The sequence below is a fragment of the Pelophylax lessonae genome (genome assembly GCF_965119305.1).
Source record: "Pelophylax lessonae genome assembly, chromosome: 1".
Lineage (NCBI taxonomy): Eukaryota > Metazoa > Chordata > Amphibia > Anura > Ranidae > Pelophylax > Pelophylax lessonae.
The window spans coordinates 817,377,852-817,398,054 of record NC_138768.1 but is presented as its reverse complement, the minus strand read 5'-3'; the positions used below and the strand labels follow the sequence as shown (position 1 = coordinate 817,398,054).

Genomic DNA, 20,203 nt, shown 5'->3' with positions numbered 1-20,203 from the left:
ATAGCACTGTTGCTCGGGCTTTCAGAGTGATTTCAAGGTCGTGTTTCCTCGACTAATCACACCAAGCCCGTCTACAACAGTGCCTTACTGGGACTGGGTGGGTGGGGACCTCAATGTGTTTTATTGCTGTCTGTACCACCCTGACCCTCTAGGGGTCCACGGAGTCAATCAGTTCACCTGATGAGCTTCCACACCCTTTTTACTGATTAGAATTACGTGTATATATTTTTCATGTGTGTACATCTTCACCAATAAAGCTTTTTTGTCTGCACCTATATCCCTGTGAGCCCCTCATTGCAACCATTCACGGAGGGAAATTCTTGTCCCTCCACCTCCCAACCTTTTTTGTCCCTATATCTCAGGTTGCGCTGGGTTCCCGGTCCCAATTGACCGTGTGGTACGTGCCCTACTTGATTCTCGCCGACCCACCCAGTCTGGCTTGAGAATACCTCCCTAGCTACTCAGTTTTTTATATATTTTTTCTGCAAGAGTTGGAACCGCTATTTTTTTTTTAGCTGTGTACCTCATTTCCATTTTTGGAGACACACCAGGAAGTGAAAGAAAATCCCTAGTGATAAAAGTGAGGTCTGACAAACCTAAACTGTGTGTGTGGAGAATATGGGAGTCATTCAAACACCGTATCATCCTCATTTTCACCAAAATCCACAAGCTGGTGACAAGAACTGTGCTAGGCATTCAAGAGAGTTAACCCATTTGAAGGAATACAGCCTAGCTAAGAAACACATGACATAAAGCAGACAAAGTTATATGGCGTGCAGAGGGATCATAAAAACTCCACTGGCAGAATTTGCAAAAACTCTTAATGAGGACTGTTGTAAACTGCTCTGTGGTAAATAGTCCAGCTTAAAGAAAATTACATACTTCATCTTTTTATATTTATTTTTACTACCAGAGCCATACTTTATACCCAATCAGTAATTTCTGCTGTAATGGAGTTATCTTCATCAAAATTGGTTACATGAATGTAAGAGAAGATACATTTAGTTAGACCACAAAAATGAATGCCTTTATTACAAGGGCCAGAAGGCTAAATAGATACATTTAACCTAAAAGTGACAAACATAATCTATAACATATTTGTTCTCCCAATTACAAATTGTAACGTAATTCTGTAAAATAAGAAATTTGTTGTTGAATTGTGAAACTTTTAAATATGGAAATACGGATGTATTTAGGATAGTTGGCATTAAGGATGTGTCCGCTGAAGCAAAATAAAAAAATCCAGCACAGATATTGACACACAGTCTTCATTATATTGATGGTTTGAGGAAAGAAGAATGTTTCCTTTAAAGGTGTTCAGTGGGAACTATGCCCTTTTATATTGGCGGTTAGAGGGCAATACTCTGGGGGTAAGGGGAAGAAGGCCACCCTTACAGAGAGCTAAAAAGATAATGGGTGTCAATAGTTACTTTTCTGAGACATGAGAGCAGAGGATTCACTGGTTCGACAACTATTACTAACACTACGCTTGATCTTACTCCTGACTGCTGCCTTCTGAATATACCAAATTTTTCATTGAGCAAGTATAAGAAGCCATTGGTGAGGCATTAGCTCAACGCTGCTAAATCTATTATTCCTAAGCATTGGAAATCAAAGAACGCCAACCCTCACAGAGTGGCTGGGCACGGTGAATTCGATGTATGATTTGGAAGAGCCAGCTGCGATAGCTTCTGAGAATATTGAAGGATTTAAAAACCTATGGGAACTTTGGGAGTTGGGTCCATTTTAAGCTTTCGGATACATATACGAAATTACAAAATGGTGGACTGAGTTTGGCTCCTTAATGCAGTATGGGGGGGCTGTGTGTTTTTTTTTTTCTCCTTTTTTTATACTCAAAACTCTGGTAGGAGGAAGACCAGTAAGGATAATATACCACGTGATTTGGTTTGTTTCCCTTTTGTATTTTGTTTTTTTCGTTTTGTTTTGTTTTGTGATGAGATTATTTGATGTGTTTTTTATTCATTGTAATTTTTTGCATACTTTAATAAAAATTTCTATTGGAAAAAAATATATATAATGGAAGCATTAAACTGCACCTGAAATTGTTTAATAAAAATGTATTAAAGAGTGACACCCTAAAACTATGCAGGCACCACTAGGCTTGTCACTGTTGAAGGAACCCCTAACAACCTCTGGAGGACCCCTTATTGGGAGAAGATGGTCTAATGTGTTAGCCAGAGGTGGGAGTGATTTGACACAATTCAACATAAAGGCATATGTCAGGATTTGGAGCTGGGATTACACAGAAATGAGTGCAGGTTCAAAAATATGCTCACATCCTTTATGGTACATAGTTCCATATAATCAAAGTTCAATATAATCGCTTCACAAATAATATGCATTGCACTTGTTTTGCTATGGCAATCATATTGTATAAGGTCTTGAAGCACCCATGGTGGCCATTTGGGAATCCTTTCATTTTGCTTGTTGCCAAATCGAAACAGGAAAACATGTAATACAATATCAATCTAAACATTCCATTGTGAACTGTTAATTCAAATCAAGAAATTAAATTCTCAAAGCCCTCTGAGTCTGCTTTCCAACCAGAGAGGCATCTTACCTTAGAATCAGTGTAGTATACAGTCCCAAGGACAGAATGAAGATTATAACAACTTGTTGATTGATGAGATAACTCAAATGGCTATGAAGGGACAGGTTTCAATTATCGGTGACTTAAACATGTTACGACATTAACTGGAATTCTCCAACTGCTATAACAAGCAAATGTGGGATGTAATGGAGGTGTAAGGGATGTCAGGTACCCCATAAAAATAACACATTTCCGTTTTATGGCATTTCTATTAATTTACCAGTAGATGGCAGCACAAAGCACAACTGCAAGCAAGGCATCGGAGGAACTAAAAGTTAGATCTTTCGTTCCTGGGGAACAGAATTGAAGTGCTGTGTCCCTCAGAATCATACCTCACTCATGTCCTTGTATTTGCAGAAACTTCTCAATAAAAATAAATCTGGTTTCACCCGGTCCGATCCCTTCGCACATTGGAATTATTGACCATACTTTCAGCATATGTGCAACAGAGGCAATGGATGGGGTTTCTCTGAAACAGTAAATAAAAAGCCCAGCCCAAGTTGATCTTATTCTAGATCTAGTACCGACAAATGGAAATCGATTTTTTGATGTTGAAGTAGGAGAATTTTGTGGGTTCTAATGATCTCCAATGTTTTTGGTTTGATATTAAAACAAGAACTGATAAATCAATATATAAAAAAAAATTTACATTTCAAAAGGACAAATTTTTCCGAAATGGGCGAAATTCCAAAAAAATAAATGAAAAAAGTTTGGCGTAAAATTACACGAGTCAGTATTCAGTGTGCACTGTTACCATCCTGGGGGTACATCCTGGGGGCAACTAGACTATTTCCAGAACTAGAACATCCCCATATGCAAAGTTCCTTCAACAATACTCTTCAAGTGATATTCTCACCAATATCTTAAATGCTCACCAGACAATGAGACCCCTGTTGTATAATGGGTCAAATCACACAGTTCAGCAATGATCCGGTGTCACCCTCTCCTCTTACCGCCACTGTTTGTCATGCCTTCTGTTCAATAACTCCTCATTGACATATAAAACATAACCATCATATCGTGATACTATCAAACTAAACCTGTGCTCTCCACGCTTTATATATTGTGCTCACATAAACATGTAGTGATCTTATTCTATACCACCAACACTCTTCCCCCACAAGGTGTCCCCACATTCAATGGAGCCTCACCTGAGCGTTGCAACCACAATCAGTAGCTACATGTTAGTACTGCATACATAAATAAAATAAAACATTTGCTATGTCACAGATGCCATAGGTTTTGTGTTCCTTGGGGGAAACTAAGAACTTCCCCAAAATCCAAAGCCAAGAACTATATACAGAAACACTGCCTTTACAGCTGAATGCTCATGTGAGGAAGATTTTATCATCTTACAAAACACCTGTCCAACAATATTAGCCTCCATTTTACATGTTTTTTTACATATCATTAAATCATTTTAATAAGACAAATTTTTTTCCAGCAATTTGTACATAAGGGGCGCAGTTCACTATGATGGATAAGTTACTTTAACCCAAAAATTGCTTATACTGCTAGGAGGTTTCCCCCCCCCCCCTAGACCGGCACCCACCCTTATTCCTCCCCTTTTCCCCCCACCACAGCACACACCCAGATAAACCACCCCACTCCACTACCCCCAATTTTTTCTTTCTTTTTGGGGATAGAAGATGGGTTGGGTTCTCTGGGTGTGTGCTGTGGTGAGGATGTGAAGTGGGGGGGAGGGGGGGTGGGTACACCCCCAGTGGTATAAGCAATTTTTTTTGGGGCCTATCACATTACTATCACATTAGTAATTTTGTACGTCCACAAAATTGAATTTTTACCAAACTGGTAGCCTTAGCAGATGCATATTTTCTTTGTGGTGTTTTTTTATGTATATTATGGAAGTGTCTTTCTAATAATTAAGCACCACTTGGAATACCACTCCCAGGGTTCATACACAATTTTTTTTTTTTTTTTTTTGCATAAGTAATTTTACTGCCATTTATTTTGATGTCCCAGTAGAAATCAATGGGACATCCTGCATGAGAATGTACAGAACACCTATGCATCTCCATGCAAAAAAACACGGCCCTGTGCGGGCATACAGTATTGTACACCCTGTGTGATGAGGCCTAAAAGAAAGAAATGAATGTAGCACTGTATTCATTAGTACATCACTGACTGCATTGTTTAAAAAAAAAAAAATGTAATATGGGACTTTTAAGGTGTGCCCTCTCAACAAATTACACACACATATGTGTTAAAATCTCCATCGTAAAACCGGCAGTTTGGGAGTTATAGGCCACACGTAACTCACTTGGAGGGGACGCCATTGAGAACTTGATTTGGACTTTGTTGATCTAAGTAATCTGCCTATGAGCGCATTGGATGAGTTTTGCGCATCGGCAGTGAAATTACTTTACCCGCATCATCAGTCTATGAGAATCAGTTACTGTATTATCTTTCAATACCTGTGAGTTGCCATGGACACCCATTCCACTGGTGGTTCTCTTGGTTGTGTCAGTTCTGGCACCCTGCTGCCAGTGAGCATCCTTCGTATTACCATTTTTCTTTTTCACCCTATTCTTGAAGAAGCAACAAGTGAAACATGCCGAGTGTGGCCATATCCATAACCAATAGATTAACAGTGTATGTGATTGCCACAAGTCCAGGTTTGCCAAGCTTGACATACCTATTTGATTTAATGTAGGTTATGGATTGGCCGTTGGAGGGTGTTAGTAATACTGTTTAAAGGATGCTAATGGTTTTACAATGGAGTTTTTAATCTTGCTATTGTTTGTACAGTATGTGATAAAAAGCAATTTGAACAATATTTTGTTTTAAATTTGTTGAGAGGACACACCTTTAGAGCCGGTTCACACTACCACGACCAGAAAGTCGCCCCGTGACTTGAAGAGACTTGTTTAGAGACTTGGAAGAGACTTGGAAGAGACTTGTGCACTACTTTGAAGAGACAGGCGACTTTGTCTGTGGGGAATGCCTGGCTAATCTCTTTCTTCTTCCTGGAAAGTATGATAACAAGTAGTGTCAATTAAGATAAGGAGGCGACTCCTATTGAAGTATATGGGACAGTCGGATCACAGGTCGCCTCAAAGTAGTACAGGACCCTTTTCTGAAGTCGGAGCGACTTCAGTAGTGCCAATTAAGACGGCACTGATTGATTAACTTTGCTTTTGTTATGTCAAGCGACCTGGGGCTACACAAGTCGCCTCACAAGTCGTGCTAGTGTGAATGGGCTCTAAAATTTCCATATTACATTTTTTTTTTTATATATACCATTTCTGGGATCTGGGGATATGATTGATCCACTGATCTATCCTTATATATTTTTATGTCTGTATTATTAAAGCAGACCCTCAGTCGCCCTTCTCCCCCTCCCCCCCCCAATTTTTTTTTGTTTAACCCCTGCTTACCAGGGGATGACATCTGCACAAATCAGATGCTTACCCACCCAGCGGATCCAGCATTGACCCGCTGAGATACTCTTCTGTTTTGCCTCTGCTCAGTCTCGTGCTACCATATTCAGGTGTAACCTCATTGATAGAGCCCGACTTTCCTGGGTTCCTACTAATAATAATTTGACCCCCCCCCCTCCTCTACTCAATGGAGGGACATTGTCTCCTGGAATATGGGGACCATCCCCAAACACTTCCCACAAAGTTGGGAGCATGATATTGTGCAAAATATCTTGGTATGCTGACACCTTAAAAGTTCCTTTCACTGAAACTAAGGGGCCAAGCCCAACCCCTGAAAAACAACCCCACACCATAATCCCCCCTCCACCAAATGATTTGGATCAGTGCACAAAGCAAGGTCCATAAAGACAAGTTGGACCTGAAAGCAAAAAAAAAAATTAATAAAAAATAAGCGAAAGGCATGCATGACTGGGTGAAGAGGGGTGACAGGGAGGTAAAGAGCTTTTGAGGACGCTCTGATTGGCTGGAGCGAAACGCGTCAAGCCGTTGCCCGTACGTCTGTCGTCACATCCGGTGTTTGGAACGCAGGAAGCGGAAGCGGCGTCCAACACCAGGAAATAGATACAAGGCGGTTTTTGGTTGTCGTTTTATGTAAGTGTAACATTGAATTGTATCTAATAAACGTGTTAGAAGGTACCTCACGATGGAGATCTTTTCTTTTGTTATGGGGGGAGCCTTCTGAGCAGCGTTGATAAGGATTCCTAAGCCACATATCGTGTTTTTATTGGGAAAGAGCTGAAGTGCTTGCTGGAGTGGATACAGGCTATAACACCTTGCGTGGGAGGCTGTAATAGGCTTATTACCCTCAAAAGTCTGGTGAGTGAGGGACTAAGAGGGGAGCACCGTGTGTTATCACCTGGCACAGATGTAAAGAAGATTCAACTGATTAAGCACAATTAGCACAAGAGCACTTTCAAGAAGAATTTGGCACTTTATTATTTATAGACTTTTTATTGGAGATATTTATTGATTTATTTATTTATATATGAGTATATAAATAATTATTTTGCACATGCACTATTTTATGGTCAAAGAATGGATATGTTGATTGATTGATTGATTGATTGATGTATTTATTTATATACAATACAATTAGGCATATGTGCACTTTATCACTAATATAGCACCTTATACTTATTTAATAAGATTAATCGAGTATATATTAATTTAATTTAAGCACTAATATTAATTTAAGTTGCGCTGACACCCATACCTCTATTACTAATGTTAATTATCTGGTCTGACATTGTGGGTCACACTACATGGGTTGTATAAAGCACACATTAAGGTGAATAAAGAAGTAGGTCGATTTGTGGTGAGGAACAGTGGGTTAGTTATTAGTAGGGATGCACCGAAATGAAAATTTTGGGCCGAAACCGAAACAGAAAATGCAGGATGCCCTTGGCCGAAAACCGAAACCGAAACCGAAAATGACTTTTTTCCCCAAAAAAATTTAAAATAGATAAAAGAGGGGCATACACCAAAAACAGGTAGCGACGTACACCTGTCGCTGCCACCCTGTCACAGTGTATGTACTGTGATGGGTTGGCAAGAGGTTAATTTAATTACCAATGGTATTTGTATTATGAAGCATGAGGGGGTTAATGTATTGTCACTGCTGGTCACTTTTCTATTAGTGACCGACCAGTGGCAGGTAATTAACCCCTTTGTGCTGCATTAGTGCAGCCAGTATCAGTGCAACCAGTGTTAATTAACACTGATACTGGTTGCACTAATGCAGCACAAAGGGATTAATTACCTGCCACTGGTCGGTCACTAATAGAAGAGTGACCAGCAGTGACAATACATTAACCCCCTCATGCTTCATAATACAAATATCATTGGTAAGCTGAAATAAGGTGCAACAAATGCAGCTTGCATAAACTAATTTGTGACACTAGCAGCGCTAAAAAATATTTTTTAGCGCTGCTAGTGTCACAAATTGGTTTATGCAAGCTGCATTTGTTGCACCTTATTTCAGTTTTCCCCTTGTATAGCAGCAGCTTTCACCTTCACGGTTTTTATTTCAATTGTTCTTATAGTGTATTTTAGTGCTGGGTGAGTAAGTGACTTTACAGTATTAGTGTTTTGAATTCTTGCTCCTTTGATCTACATCATTGGTAAATTGCCTCAGCTCCCCCCCATCTCCCCCCCCCTCTGGCTCAGCGTCCCTCATTCAAAAGTCCCGCCTCTGGCCGGCGGCACCGCCTCCCGGTGATGTCACTACTAGGATCTGTGTTGAATGAAGTGACACACCGGGCGGGGGGGGGGGGGGCGGGGCGAGCGGCCGCTATAGATATAACTATGTGATCCTTCCTGTCAGCTCAGCCGGACTATATATGAATGAGAAGCGACCTGACATCGGGCGGGGGGCGGGGAGGAGCGGCCGCTATTAGCTGTAACTATGTGAGAGCTTCACTTCCCTGACAGCGGAGATACATGCCTGTCAGTGAAGTGAAGCTCTCACATAGTTACAGCTAATAGCGGCCGCTCCCCCCGCCCGATGTCAGGTCACTTCTCATTCACATATAGTCGCGCTGAGCTGACAGGAAGGATCACATAGTTCAATAGCGGCAGCTCGCCCCGCCCCCCCCTGGTGTGTCCCTCCATTAATGCACAGATCGTAGTAGGGACGTCATTGAGAGGCGGACGGCCGGCCAGAGGCGGGACTTTTAAAACCTGCCCTCGCTGCGCTGCGCCCTCCTCCTTCCCCACGGCGGCCATTATTTTCGGCAATGTTAACCCATTATCGGCCGAAATGAGAGAGGCTCGTTTTCGGCCGATAATTTTGGTGGCCGAAATTTCGGTGCATCCCTAGTTATTAGACATTTAAATTTGGAAGCCGACACATGGCAGTATCTGCAGAGCAATGGGGTGCACCGAAATGCTGTGGGTACGGCCATGTGGTTCTTGGGCTTGCATGAAGGTTTACAGTGAGCTTTGCGGGTGTGGAGGAGCAAGCAAGGGTAAGGTTTAACCCTTGTGCACTGTGGCTGTTGTGGTCTTTGAAGGTGGTAAAAAAATCTGTGATAGTCTAATTGTTGGGGACCCATCTGTGGTATGGTGTCCTCGGGTACTGGTTGGGGAACCATCTGTGGTATGGCGTCCTCGGGTGCATTCCAGTTAACGATGGGTTAACTGGGGACAAAGAGGTCTCTGCGGATAGTTTGGTCATTGTCTCTGAGCCGGTGTGTTGCGGCCAGGGGCCTATTATTTTGCATATAAAATTAACCAGTTTTTGGGTGTAGTGCCTCCCAAAGATCAGCTACCTTAATACATATATTTTTGTTTAAGGCTCCATTCACATGTAGGCGTTTTGGGGCGTTTTTGGGGAGTTTTTCTGCTCTAGGATCAGCTCTCAAAACGCCCAACAAGACAAATCCTATTCATTTCAATGGCCCCTGTTCACATCTGAGCATTTTGACGCTGTGAGCAAAACGCCCAACGCTCAAAAAAAGTACATGAGCTTCTTTTTGGGCAGATTACAGGCGTTTTCCATTGGTCTCTATTCAATCTAAAAACGCCTGCACTAAAAATGCCTGTAAAAACGCCTGCAAAAACGCCCATAAAAATGCCTGTAATAGCAACGCCAAGATGTGAACGTAGCCTTAAGGGAATAGATTTTTTGCTAATATTGTTACATGTTATTAAAAGGCTGCTATGGGCAATTTGTATTCAAACTCTGGTGTAGTCAGGTTATTGGTAGTAATAGGTTCAGAATTGGTTTGGTATGGCATAGCAGGTATTTTTTATTAGTATTGGGGACATCTGTTCTACCTCAGTCAAGGTGGGCTCAAAGCAAAATATAAAATAAGCTAAGGGCATGCATGACTGGGTAAAGAGGGAAGACAGGGAGGTAAAGGGTTAAGGCATAGTGGGTATGGCATATACGACCTGATTGGTGGAAGCGAGGAGTCCAGGCGGGGGCTTCAGACAGTCACAGGTAGAGGCGGAGAAACATGGTCATCGGAGAGAGAAATAACTGGGGAAATATCCAAACTCTGGTGTAGTCTGTGTTTTGGCAGGTATAGGTACAGAATTGATCCGGTATGGGATAGCAGGTATTTTTTATTAGGATTGGGGACAACTGTTCTACCTCAGTCATGGCTGAGCGTGTTTGGGGTGGAGGAACTAGACTGGCCTGCACAGAGTCCTGACCTCAACCAGATAGAACACCTTTTGGATGATTTAGAGCGGAAACTGCGAGCCAGGCCTTCCGTCCAACATCAGTGCTTGATCTCTCAAATGTGTGTCTGGAAGAATGGTCATACATTCTCATAGACACACTCCTAAACCTTGTGGACAGCCTTCCCAGAAGAGTTGAAGCTGTGATAGCTGCAAAGGGTGGGCCAACTCAATATTGAACCCTACAGACTAAGACTGGGATGCCATTAAAGTTCATGTGTGTGTGTAAAGGCAGGCGTCCCAATACTTTTGGTCAGGGCCTTTTTTTCTCAGAAAATAGGTGCAGGAACTCAACCATGACCCCCCCCCCCCCCCCCACACACACACACACACACACGCACACACACTACAAACTACATCAAATAGTGGGTGTGTCTTAAAAGAGGGATTAAAGACCAGAAGTGCATTAAGTTCAGAGTGCAGAGTTCAGGGGTGCATTGTATACAGAGTGCAGAGCTCAGGGGTGCGCTACACAGAGAGTGCAGAGTTCAATCTTCTTCCACAGCTGCTTACCCCTGCATCCCCCATCCACATCTCACTTTAACCCCTCTTCTGCTCTGACCTCTTCATGCAACCCCCCCTCCACTGCCTCCAGATGAGCCACTCAGGAGATCAGATCTGTGGAAGCTGTTGGGAGACATGCTGTCACTTGTAAACACAGAAGCCAGACTTCTGTGTTTACAAGTGATAGTGGTGAGCAGGGAGCAGAGGGCCTGAGTCAGAGGTGGTGGAACTGAGTTCCACCAAGTTCCAGTTGAAAAAAGTCCTGCTTTTGGTAATATAGTGTATGTAAAGGGTGTATTTAACATATTCCATTTAGGTCCATTTTTTTTTCTTTTACTCAAGTCCATGGATTTTTGAACACTTGTGCTAGCTCTTCACAGCATTTGCTCACAGAGCTTTTAATCCACGCTGCCTGTGCTCCGATCTGTGCAGCGATATAAAATCATTCTCATAATGCATTGCAGATGAAGAGTAAACTTACGTAGCAAACCTCTCACGCTTTCATTTTCATTAAATCAGCAATTTCAGAAAAGGATCATGTTGCGTTCAACAAGAAAATTATAAAGCAGTTCAATTAGGGATGATTAGGAATGTTTTTACTTGTCATTCCATCAACTACATGCCTGGGTAATAAAAAAAAAAAAAAATTAAATCTGCCAATTTCCTTCCTCAGAAACAAAAGAAAATTGATGATAATTGTTTCCATCACTGCATTTCACTAAAGGGTAGGAACGGAGGGAATTGATTTCTCTGATGTAGAAGCCTGAGACATTTATTATACAGTACTTGTCTTTCCATAATGACTTCGTTTGTAATCAAAAAACAATTTTAATTTTTTCCTATTACTGCTGGACACAGTAGAGAAGTTTGGACCTAGAAAAAGATGGGACTGATCAGGTAGACCTCAGCCTTCCACAGGGCATGAAATTAACATTCTCAAAAGGAAATGTCAGCAACAGCAGCAATTTTAGGATCACCCGACCATCACACCTATATGAGCTTGTTGGAGTCCCCATTCCTAAACCATGGACAAAATATTATGGAATTGCCCCCCCCACCCCTCTTCCATTGTGACTATAAGACCCGGTTCACACTGATGCGAGTGCCGGGTTCGCATGTAATGTCGGAGCGCACTGCTCCGACATTAGACCCGGTTCACACTGATGCGAGTGCCGGGTTCGCATGTAATGTCGGAGCGCACTGCTCCGACATTACATGCGATCAGCTGTGCGGTGCGAGTTTAGCCATACAGTTTGTATGGCTAAATTCGCATCGCACCCGGTGCAAACACGCACAGGAGGCATTTTTGCAGCCGCATCAGGATCGGATCGCACAGTGGTTCACACTTGTGCGATCCCATCCTGTGCGAACTGCACGATCGCACTGCGATATGCGATCAAACTGGGGGTGTCGTTAAGATTACATTGACACCCCCAGCGGATCGCATATGGCAGTGTGAACTGCCGGGGGTGCGTGTGCGATGCGGGAACAGGCTGCGAATTCGCAGCCTTCCCGCATCGCAATAGTGTAACCCGAGCCTAAAAGCCTCCACTCTGGAAGCCCATTCAACAAAAGTGCATTTGTCAAAGTACTGATGCTGGAGAAGACCTGACTCACAGTTGGAATTCTAATTATTTCTAAAGGTATTTGGTAGAGTTGAGGTTATGCCTCTGTATAGGCCACTTAAGTTATTATACAATAGCCATGTGCCAATTCGTTTCATTACAAATCTATTCAAATCTCTAAATCACAATAGTAACAAACTTCAAATGAATTCGAAATTATAATGAAAAAACAAATAAGTTTGTTTCATTCAGACTTTCTGTAATGTTTGAAGCATTCAAAATAATATAACGACAGAACATATGATCCAACTTGATTTGGATCCATTTCGTTTTTATGTTGCATTAACATTTTTCATTATAAATAATGCACTATGTATGAAATGGAAACAAATTGCAATACAGTAAGGTATAAAAGTGAGATAAGATGATGCCTACTTATTGTGTGTGTGTGGGCTGGATGGGGAAGGATCCATCAGAATCTCTGAATGAATTTGAAATTATTTTGCTCCATATATGAGTAATCGGTATTGGCGAGTACTTGAGAACAAGTATAGGTACTCGCTGAATAAAAAAAAAGGTATTGGAGCGACCCTAATTAAAATTCATTAAGTGTTTATTTCCAAAAAAAAATTGCATTGGAAAAAAAGGCTGCTCAAATATCATGCGACATAAAAATATGCAACACCAACTATTTTATTCTCTAGGGCAGTGTTTCTCAACTTCGGTCCTCAGGGCACACTCATGCCTCATACACACACATCGATTATTGGCCGGGAGTTTTCGGCCAACGTCTGATCGGCCGATTTTCGGCTTGTTAGTATGATGCTTTCGACAACCGACACCGACTTTTCGGCCGAATAAAATCTGGTGTGCAGACTATAAAATTTTTGTTGGCCGTCAACACAACAGACGATTTTCCGTCAGTCAGTACAGATTTCGGCAGACAAAAATCTGATGAGCAAGACTGGGCATGCTCAGAGAAGAAAAAACACACGGAAACCAGCACATGACATCACTTCTGAAGTAGATTTTTGTTGGCCGAGAAAATTCGTGTGCAGTCTAGGCACATTCCAACCAACAAAACACAACTCTGGACAAAAGTCGGACAATCGGTCAGCCGTTAATCGTTGCGTGTGTGCGAGGCATAACAGGCCAGATTTTAAGTATTACCTTGGGGAGATGCAGACTAGAATACTGCAATCAGTGAGCAGCATAATATATCACCTATGATGGATTTCAGTTTTTTTGCAAACCTGGCCTGTTAAGTATGCCCTGAGGACCGGAGTTGAGAAACACTGCTCTAGGGCCTCTGCTTAAAAACATAAATAATGTTTGGGGGTTCTATGTAGTTTTCTAACAACAAAATGCAGATTTTGTACATGTAGGAACGGATTGCCAGAATTGGCCCAGAATGGGACTGGTTAATAAGTACAATTTCTAACATTGGCAATGAATAAAATCTTTTTTTCTGTGTATCAACCCAAAACCAATACACGTATAAATATCCAAAGAAGAGCAGTCTCTTATTGTGCCTTCATATAATAAACACTTCTCGCTGTGTCTTGTTCTCCACAAGCAATTTGGTGCTTCACCACTATTTGTGCTTCCCACAGGAAGGGCCAGACTAGGAATAAAATTCAGCCCTGGAAATAATTTCATACCAGCCCCATAGCATTATTACATTGCCTTGCGAAAGTATTCGGCCCCCTTGAACTGTTCGACCTTTTGCCACATTTCAGGCTTCAAACATAAAGATATAAAACTAATTTTTTGTTTAGAATCAACAAGTGGGACACAAACATGAAGTGGAACGAAATTTATTGGATATTTCAAACTTTGTTAACAAAAAAAAAACTGAAAAATTGGGCGTGCAAAATTATTCAGCCCCCTTAAGTTAATACTTTGTAGCACCACCTTTTGCTGCGATTACAGCTGTATGTCACTTGGGGTATGTCTCTATCAGTTTTGCACATCGAGAGACTGACATTTTTGCCCATTCCTCCTTCCAAAACCGCTCAAGCTCAGTGGGGTTAGATGGAGAGCGTTTGTGAACAGCAGTTTTCAGTTCTTTCCACAGATTCTCAATTGGATTCATGTCTGGATTTTGACTTGGCCATTCTAACACCTGGATATGTTTATTTGTGAACCATTCCATTGTAGCTGTTGCTTTATGTTTTGGATCATTGTTTGTTGGAAGACAAATCTCCGTCCCAGTCTCAGGTCTTTTGCAGACTCCATCAAGTTTTCTTCCAGAATGGTCCTGTATTTGGCTCCATCCATCTTCCCATCAATTTTAACCATCTTCCCTGTCCCTGCTGAAGAAAAGCAGGCCCAAACCATGATGCTGCCACCACCATGTTTGACAGTGGGGATGGTGTGTTCAGGGTGATGAGCTGTGTTGCTTTTACGCCAAACATAACGTTTTGCATTGTTGCCAAAAAGTTTGATTTTGGTTTCATCTGACCAGAGCACCTTCCTCCACATGTTTGGTGTGTCTCCCAGGTGGTTTGTGGCAAAATTTAAACAACACTTTTTATGGATATCTTTAAGAAATGGCTTTCTTCTTGCCACTCTTCCATAAAGGCCAGATTTGTGCAGTATACGACTGATTGTTGTCCTATGGACAGAGTCTCCCACCTCAGCTGTAGATCTCTGCAGTTCATCCAGAGTGATCATGGGCCTCTTGGCTGCATCTCTGATCAGTCTTCTCCTTGTATGAGCTGAAAGTTTAGAGGGACGGCCAGGTCTTCGTAGATTTGCAGTGGTCTGATACTCCTTCCATTTCAATATTATCACTTGCACAGTGCTCCTTGGGATGTTTAAAGCTTGGGAAATCTTTTTGTATCCAAATCCGGCTTTATACTTCCTAACAACAGTATCTGGGACCTGCCTGGTGTGTTCCTTGTTCTTCATGATGCTCTCTGCGCTTTAAACGGACCTCTGAGACTATCACAGTGCAGGTGCATTTATACGGAGACTTGATTACACACAGGTGGATACTATTTATCATCATTAGTCATTTAGGTCAACATTGGATCATTCAGAGATCCTCACTGAACTTCTGGAGAGTTTGCTGCACTGAAAGTAAAGGGGCTGAATAATTTTGCACGCCCAATTTTTCAGTTTTTTATTTGTTAACAAAGTTTGAAATATCCAATAAATTTTGTTCCACTTCATGATTGTGTCCCACTTGTTGATTCTTCACAAAAAATTACAGTTTTATATCTTTATGTTTGAAGCCTGAAATGTGGCAAAAGGTCAAAAAGTTCAAGGGGGCCGAATACTTTCGCAAGGCACTGTATACCAGCCCAACAGCATAACATCATTATTTTCTTGTTCATAAAAGGGGAAAACCATGCAGTTTGAAGCACAATTAAAGAGTGTATTATATATAGAAAAGACAGATATGAAAGCGCATAGGGCTTTATATATACATATACACATACACACACATACATACAGTGGGGAATATAATTATTTGATCCCCTGCAGATCTTGTAAGTTTGCCCACTTACAAAGAAATGAAGGGTCTATCATTTTTCATCATAGGTATATTTTAAATAATGTAGAAAGAATAACCAAAAATGCAGAAAATAACCATGACACAAATGTTATAAATTAAGCTGCAGTTCAGTGAGTAAAATAAGGATTTGATCCCCAAGCAAAACGTGACTTAGTACTTGGTGGAGAAACCCTTGTTGGCAAGCACGAAGGTAGGATGTTTCTTGAAGTTGGTGACCAGGTTTGCACACATCTCAGAAGGATTTGGGTCCACTCTTCTTTACAGATCTTCTCTAAATCCTTATATGGCTGTCGCTTGGTAACTCAGAGTTTCAGCTCTCTCCATAAATTTTCTATAGGATTAAGGTTCAGAAACTGGCTAGCCCATTCCATGACCTTAATGTGCTTCTACTTGAGTCATACCTTTGTTGCCTTGGTGATATGTTTTGGGTCATTGTCATGCTGGAAGACCCATCCACGTCCCATCTTCCGTGTTCTGGGGAAGAAGGTTCTCATCCAAAATTTTAAAACACATGGCCCTGTCCATTGGCTCCTTAATGCGGCAAAGTCGGCCAGTACCTTTAGCAGAGATACAGCCCTAAAGCTTAATGTTTCCACCACCATGCTTGACTATAGGGATGGTGCTCTTGGGGTCACTCGTCAGAATTTATTTTCCTCCAGACAAGGCGAGTTGAGTTAATGCCAAACAGCTTAATTTAGGTCTCATTTGACCACAGCACTTTCTCTCAATCCTTCTCTGAATCATTTAGATGTTCATTGGCAAACTTCAGATAGGACTGTACATGTGCCTTCTTGAGGAGGGGGACTCGCTGTGTTTGGAGGAAGAAACATGCTGACTATGACTATGCATGGCTCAAGAAGAAGCACATTAAGGTCATGGAGTGGCCTAGCCAATCTCCAGACCTTAATACTATAGAAAACTGAAATGAGCTGAACCTGAGTTGCCAAGGGACAGCCCAGAAACCTTAAGGATTTATAGATGATCTGTAAAGGAGAGTGGACCAAAATCCCTCCTGAGATGTGTGCAAACCTGGTCACCAACTACAACAAAAAACGTCTTACCTCTGTGCTTGCCAACAAGGTTTGCTCCACCAAGTACTAAGTCATGTTTTGCTTGGGGATCAAACATTCACAGAACTACAACTCAATTTATAACATTTGTATCGTGTTTTTTTTCCTGGATTTTTGGTTGATATTCGGTCTCTATCATTTAAAATACACCTATGATAAAAATTATAGACCCTTCATTTCTTTGTAAGTGGGCAAACTTACAAAATGTGCAGTGGATCAAATCATTTTTTTTCCTACTGTATATATATTTTTGGGGTTTATAAGTGATTTTCTAGTTCTAGGTTGGTTAGTTTATTTGGTTGTATTAACAGAGATTTATGTTTTGTTTGTTTTTTTGTAACCTGTGTTATTTGTCTTTATGAAGAAAAAGAAGGAAAATAAAGATTATATAAAAAAAAAAAAAAACATGATTTTCTAACAAAAAAATGCTGATTTGAAACAAATCAAACAAAAAGTGCCAGAAAAGGCTTAGTCTTCAAGTAGTTAATATGTACATTTCCACAAAGTGGAAGTTCTGCCAAAAACGAACTCCAAATCTACTGGCAGCCACATTCTAAGACTAATCTATCTAACCCTAAAGCAAAAATCATACCTTTTCATACCTTTTTTGAAGCAGATTCGATCTTGACTGCAGAAAAGGGAAGTATACAGATGTTTCCTTTACAGGACTAGATATATTATACTTAGAATGTGGCTTCCAGTAAATTTAGAGTTAGTTTGTTTTTGGCTGAACTTCTACTTTATTTCTTAAGGAGTCTGGATGAGCTGAAACGCTGGCTACATTATCCCTGGTTAACCAATTGAGCCTTTTTTTCGGCCTCCTATCATCTGGGGTCTAATTCTGTGCCAAGCTGTGAAAGTGTGCAATTAGTGGTGAAGCAAAGAGGTTGTAAAACTGTAGACGCTTATAGATTTGATAAGATTGCTACTGATTGGATACTTTTTAATTTTACATGTTTGGTGTACCATATGCTTGATTTTTTTTGCATATTGTTGATACTCTTGCACTTTTGTTGAGTATGCATGCTTAGCAACACTTCTAGATTTTGGGGATATATATATATATATTTTTTTTCCACTTATAAAGGGACACCTCAATCATGAAACAAGTGAATTTTCTTTTTGCAAAATTATTTTTCACTACTCTAACTTAATAAATAAGGTGAAATTGTGCCAATTTTAATAATTTGATAATGTGAGAACAAAGAAACAATTTCCTTTATTGGGCATGTTTTTGCAAAGTGAATATTCATTTTTTACCACCTCATACACTAACACAAGTGAAAATTCACTTTAAAAAAATTAACAAGCTCTAATTCTTCATTATTTCAGGGTCACTGTCATATTCTGCCATCATACAAAGGTCTTTTTAAACAAAGACAAAACACAGTACATAAGTATTTGGGGTTTTTATTCCTTTAAAATAATTCATACAAATGGTTACACTCACAAACATGATTTTAACCAAAAAGAAAAAAAAATATATTGCTAGCCTACCACATTACCAGGAAGGAATCAATGTAGGCAATGAAATGTACTACCTTTCAGTAGTCTAGATTTCCCGCATACCACCAATAATATATACTTTTTATTTTATTTTTTTTCAATTTTTTTGTTTTTCATAAACTGTTGACAAGAAGCACTATGCTCATTTATACGAAATTTTGATTTTTCTCTCAAAAAATGTAATGCTGTAATTATTTGAAATAAAGGGAATCCATGCCAAAATAAGTTTGGAAAAAAAAAAAAAGCTTTTGTGGCAAAAAAAAATATACATAAGACAAGCAGGTAAAAAATAACAATGCACTGTGTGGTTTTAAAGAAATAAAAATGGGAAAATGTATTCTCCTGAGAAGGTTGCCAACTGCCTTGTTTACTGGGCATGTTACAACATATAAAAACAAAATTATATATTTTTTTCAGCTTTTTCTCCATTTCAAAAGTGGTTTGCTGAATGCCTCCCTTATGTTTTTTCCCCTATCGATAGTTATGCAAACAAACCCTTTTTATGTTCTAAAAACTGTACACAGACAAGTACATTCATGAGATAATTAACTACTAACTTCTCTTGCTTAACAAAGGACCCAAACAGGACACAGAACAGTGAGGTCAGTCCACTGAACAGGGACAAACTACATTTTTTTTTTTTTTAATATGAAGGGGAAAAAATAAAAAAAAAAAAAAGTTTCCAAAATGCTCTCTTTGCCTCTTTTTTTATACTGTATATTTGGACCAATTTCTAAAAACAGTTACGATCCGCAAGTTCATTATTTTTGCCTCTATCCGGAATCCAGATGACATTGATTTCCATGTTCTAGGCATCTTCAGTCTCCGCTGATCTCCAGTTCTCCAATGCAGGGAATGGTCATCTTTTTCATTTTTTCTCCAAGGATATTAGCTACAACTGGTCACTCGGATGGTCTCTGTCAGCCTCTGGTTTGACGGTTTGGCCAGGAGAAGGGGTATGGGGTGGGTGAACCACGGCAGGATGACCATGGGATAAAGGCATGGCGTTAGGGACGATTGCGTCAACTGCAGTTGGGATGCCAGCTGGGGCTACGCTAACGACACCTGGAGGGTACCTGCTGTGATAAGAAACTCCGGGTCAGTTTACAGAGTGATACACAATGTCTGCTTTTCAGAAGTTGGAAATTAAACATTACATAGAAAACTAATGCATGCACTCAAAACAAGCCTAACAACATTTTAAAAATTGTACAATAAGACGACTAAGGAGTACCCCACCATATTTATCACACAGACTACAACTCCATTTTATGGATGCATTCGTAAAAGTAGAATCTCTGCTAAACACAGATTTGGTTAGAGTAAAGCCCCGTACACACGCACAGATTGTTGGCCATAAATTGTCGGCCAACGTCCGATCTGCCGATTGTAGGCTTGTTAGTATGATGCTTCCGACAACCAACTGCGAATTTTCAGCCGAAAAAAATCTGGTGTGCCTGCTATAAAATTTTTGTTGGCCAACAAAGAACGGCCGATTGTTCCTCAGTCAGTACAGATTTCGGCAGACAAAAATCAGATGAGCAAGACTGGGCATGCTCAGAGAAGAAAAAACACACGGAAAGTCAACCATCACATGACATCACTTCTGAAGTTGGTTTTTGTTGGTCAACAAAAGTCCAGTGCAAGTCTAGAGCACATTCCAACCAACAAACAACACTGGACAAAAGACGCCCGATCGGTTGGCCAACAATCTGTGCGTGTGTACGAGGCTTTAGAAATGTTTAGAACAGGGGTGTCCAACCAGAGGCCCAAGACGG

The 20,203-nt window shown here is 40.6% G+C and overlaps 1 protein-coding gene across 5 annotated transcripts in view; it reads right to left on the bottom strand.

Moving 5' to 3' along the window:
- Window positions 1–18,313: 18,313 nt before the first annotated feature.
- The window catches only part of CTBP1 (C-terminal binding protein 1), a 999,951-nt gene continuing 998,061 nt past the window's right edge, over window positions 18,314–20,203 (bottom strand). For all 5 annotated transcript variants that reach the window (XM_082247492.1, XM_082247495.1, XM_082247493.1 and 2 more), the window contains one exon: window positions 18,314–19,504. In XM_082247492.1, the coding sequence (XP_082103618.1) occupies window positions 19,318–19,504 (187 nt within the window). In that variant the 3' untranslated portion in view covers window positions 18,314–19,317. The remainder of the gene's footprint in view (window positions 19,505–20,203) is intronic.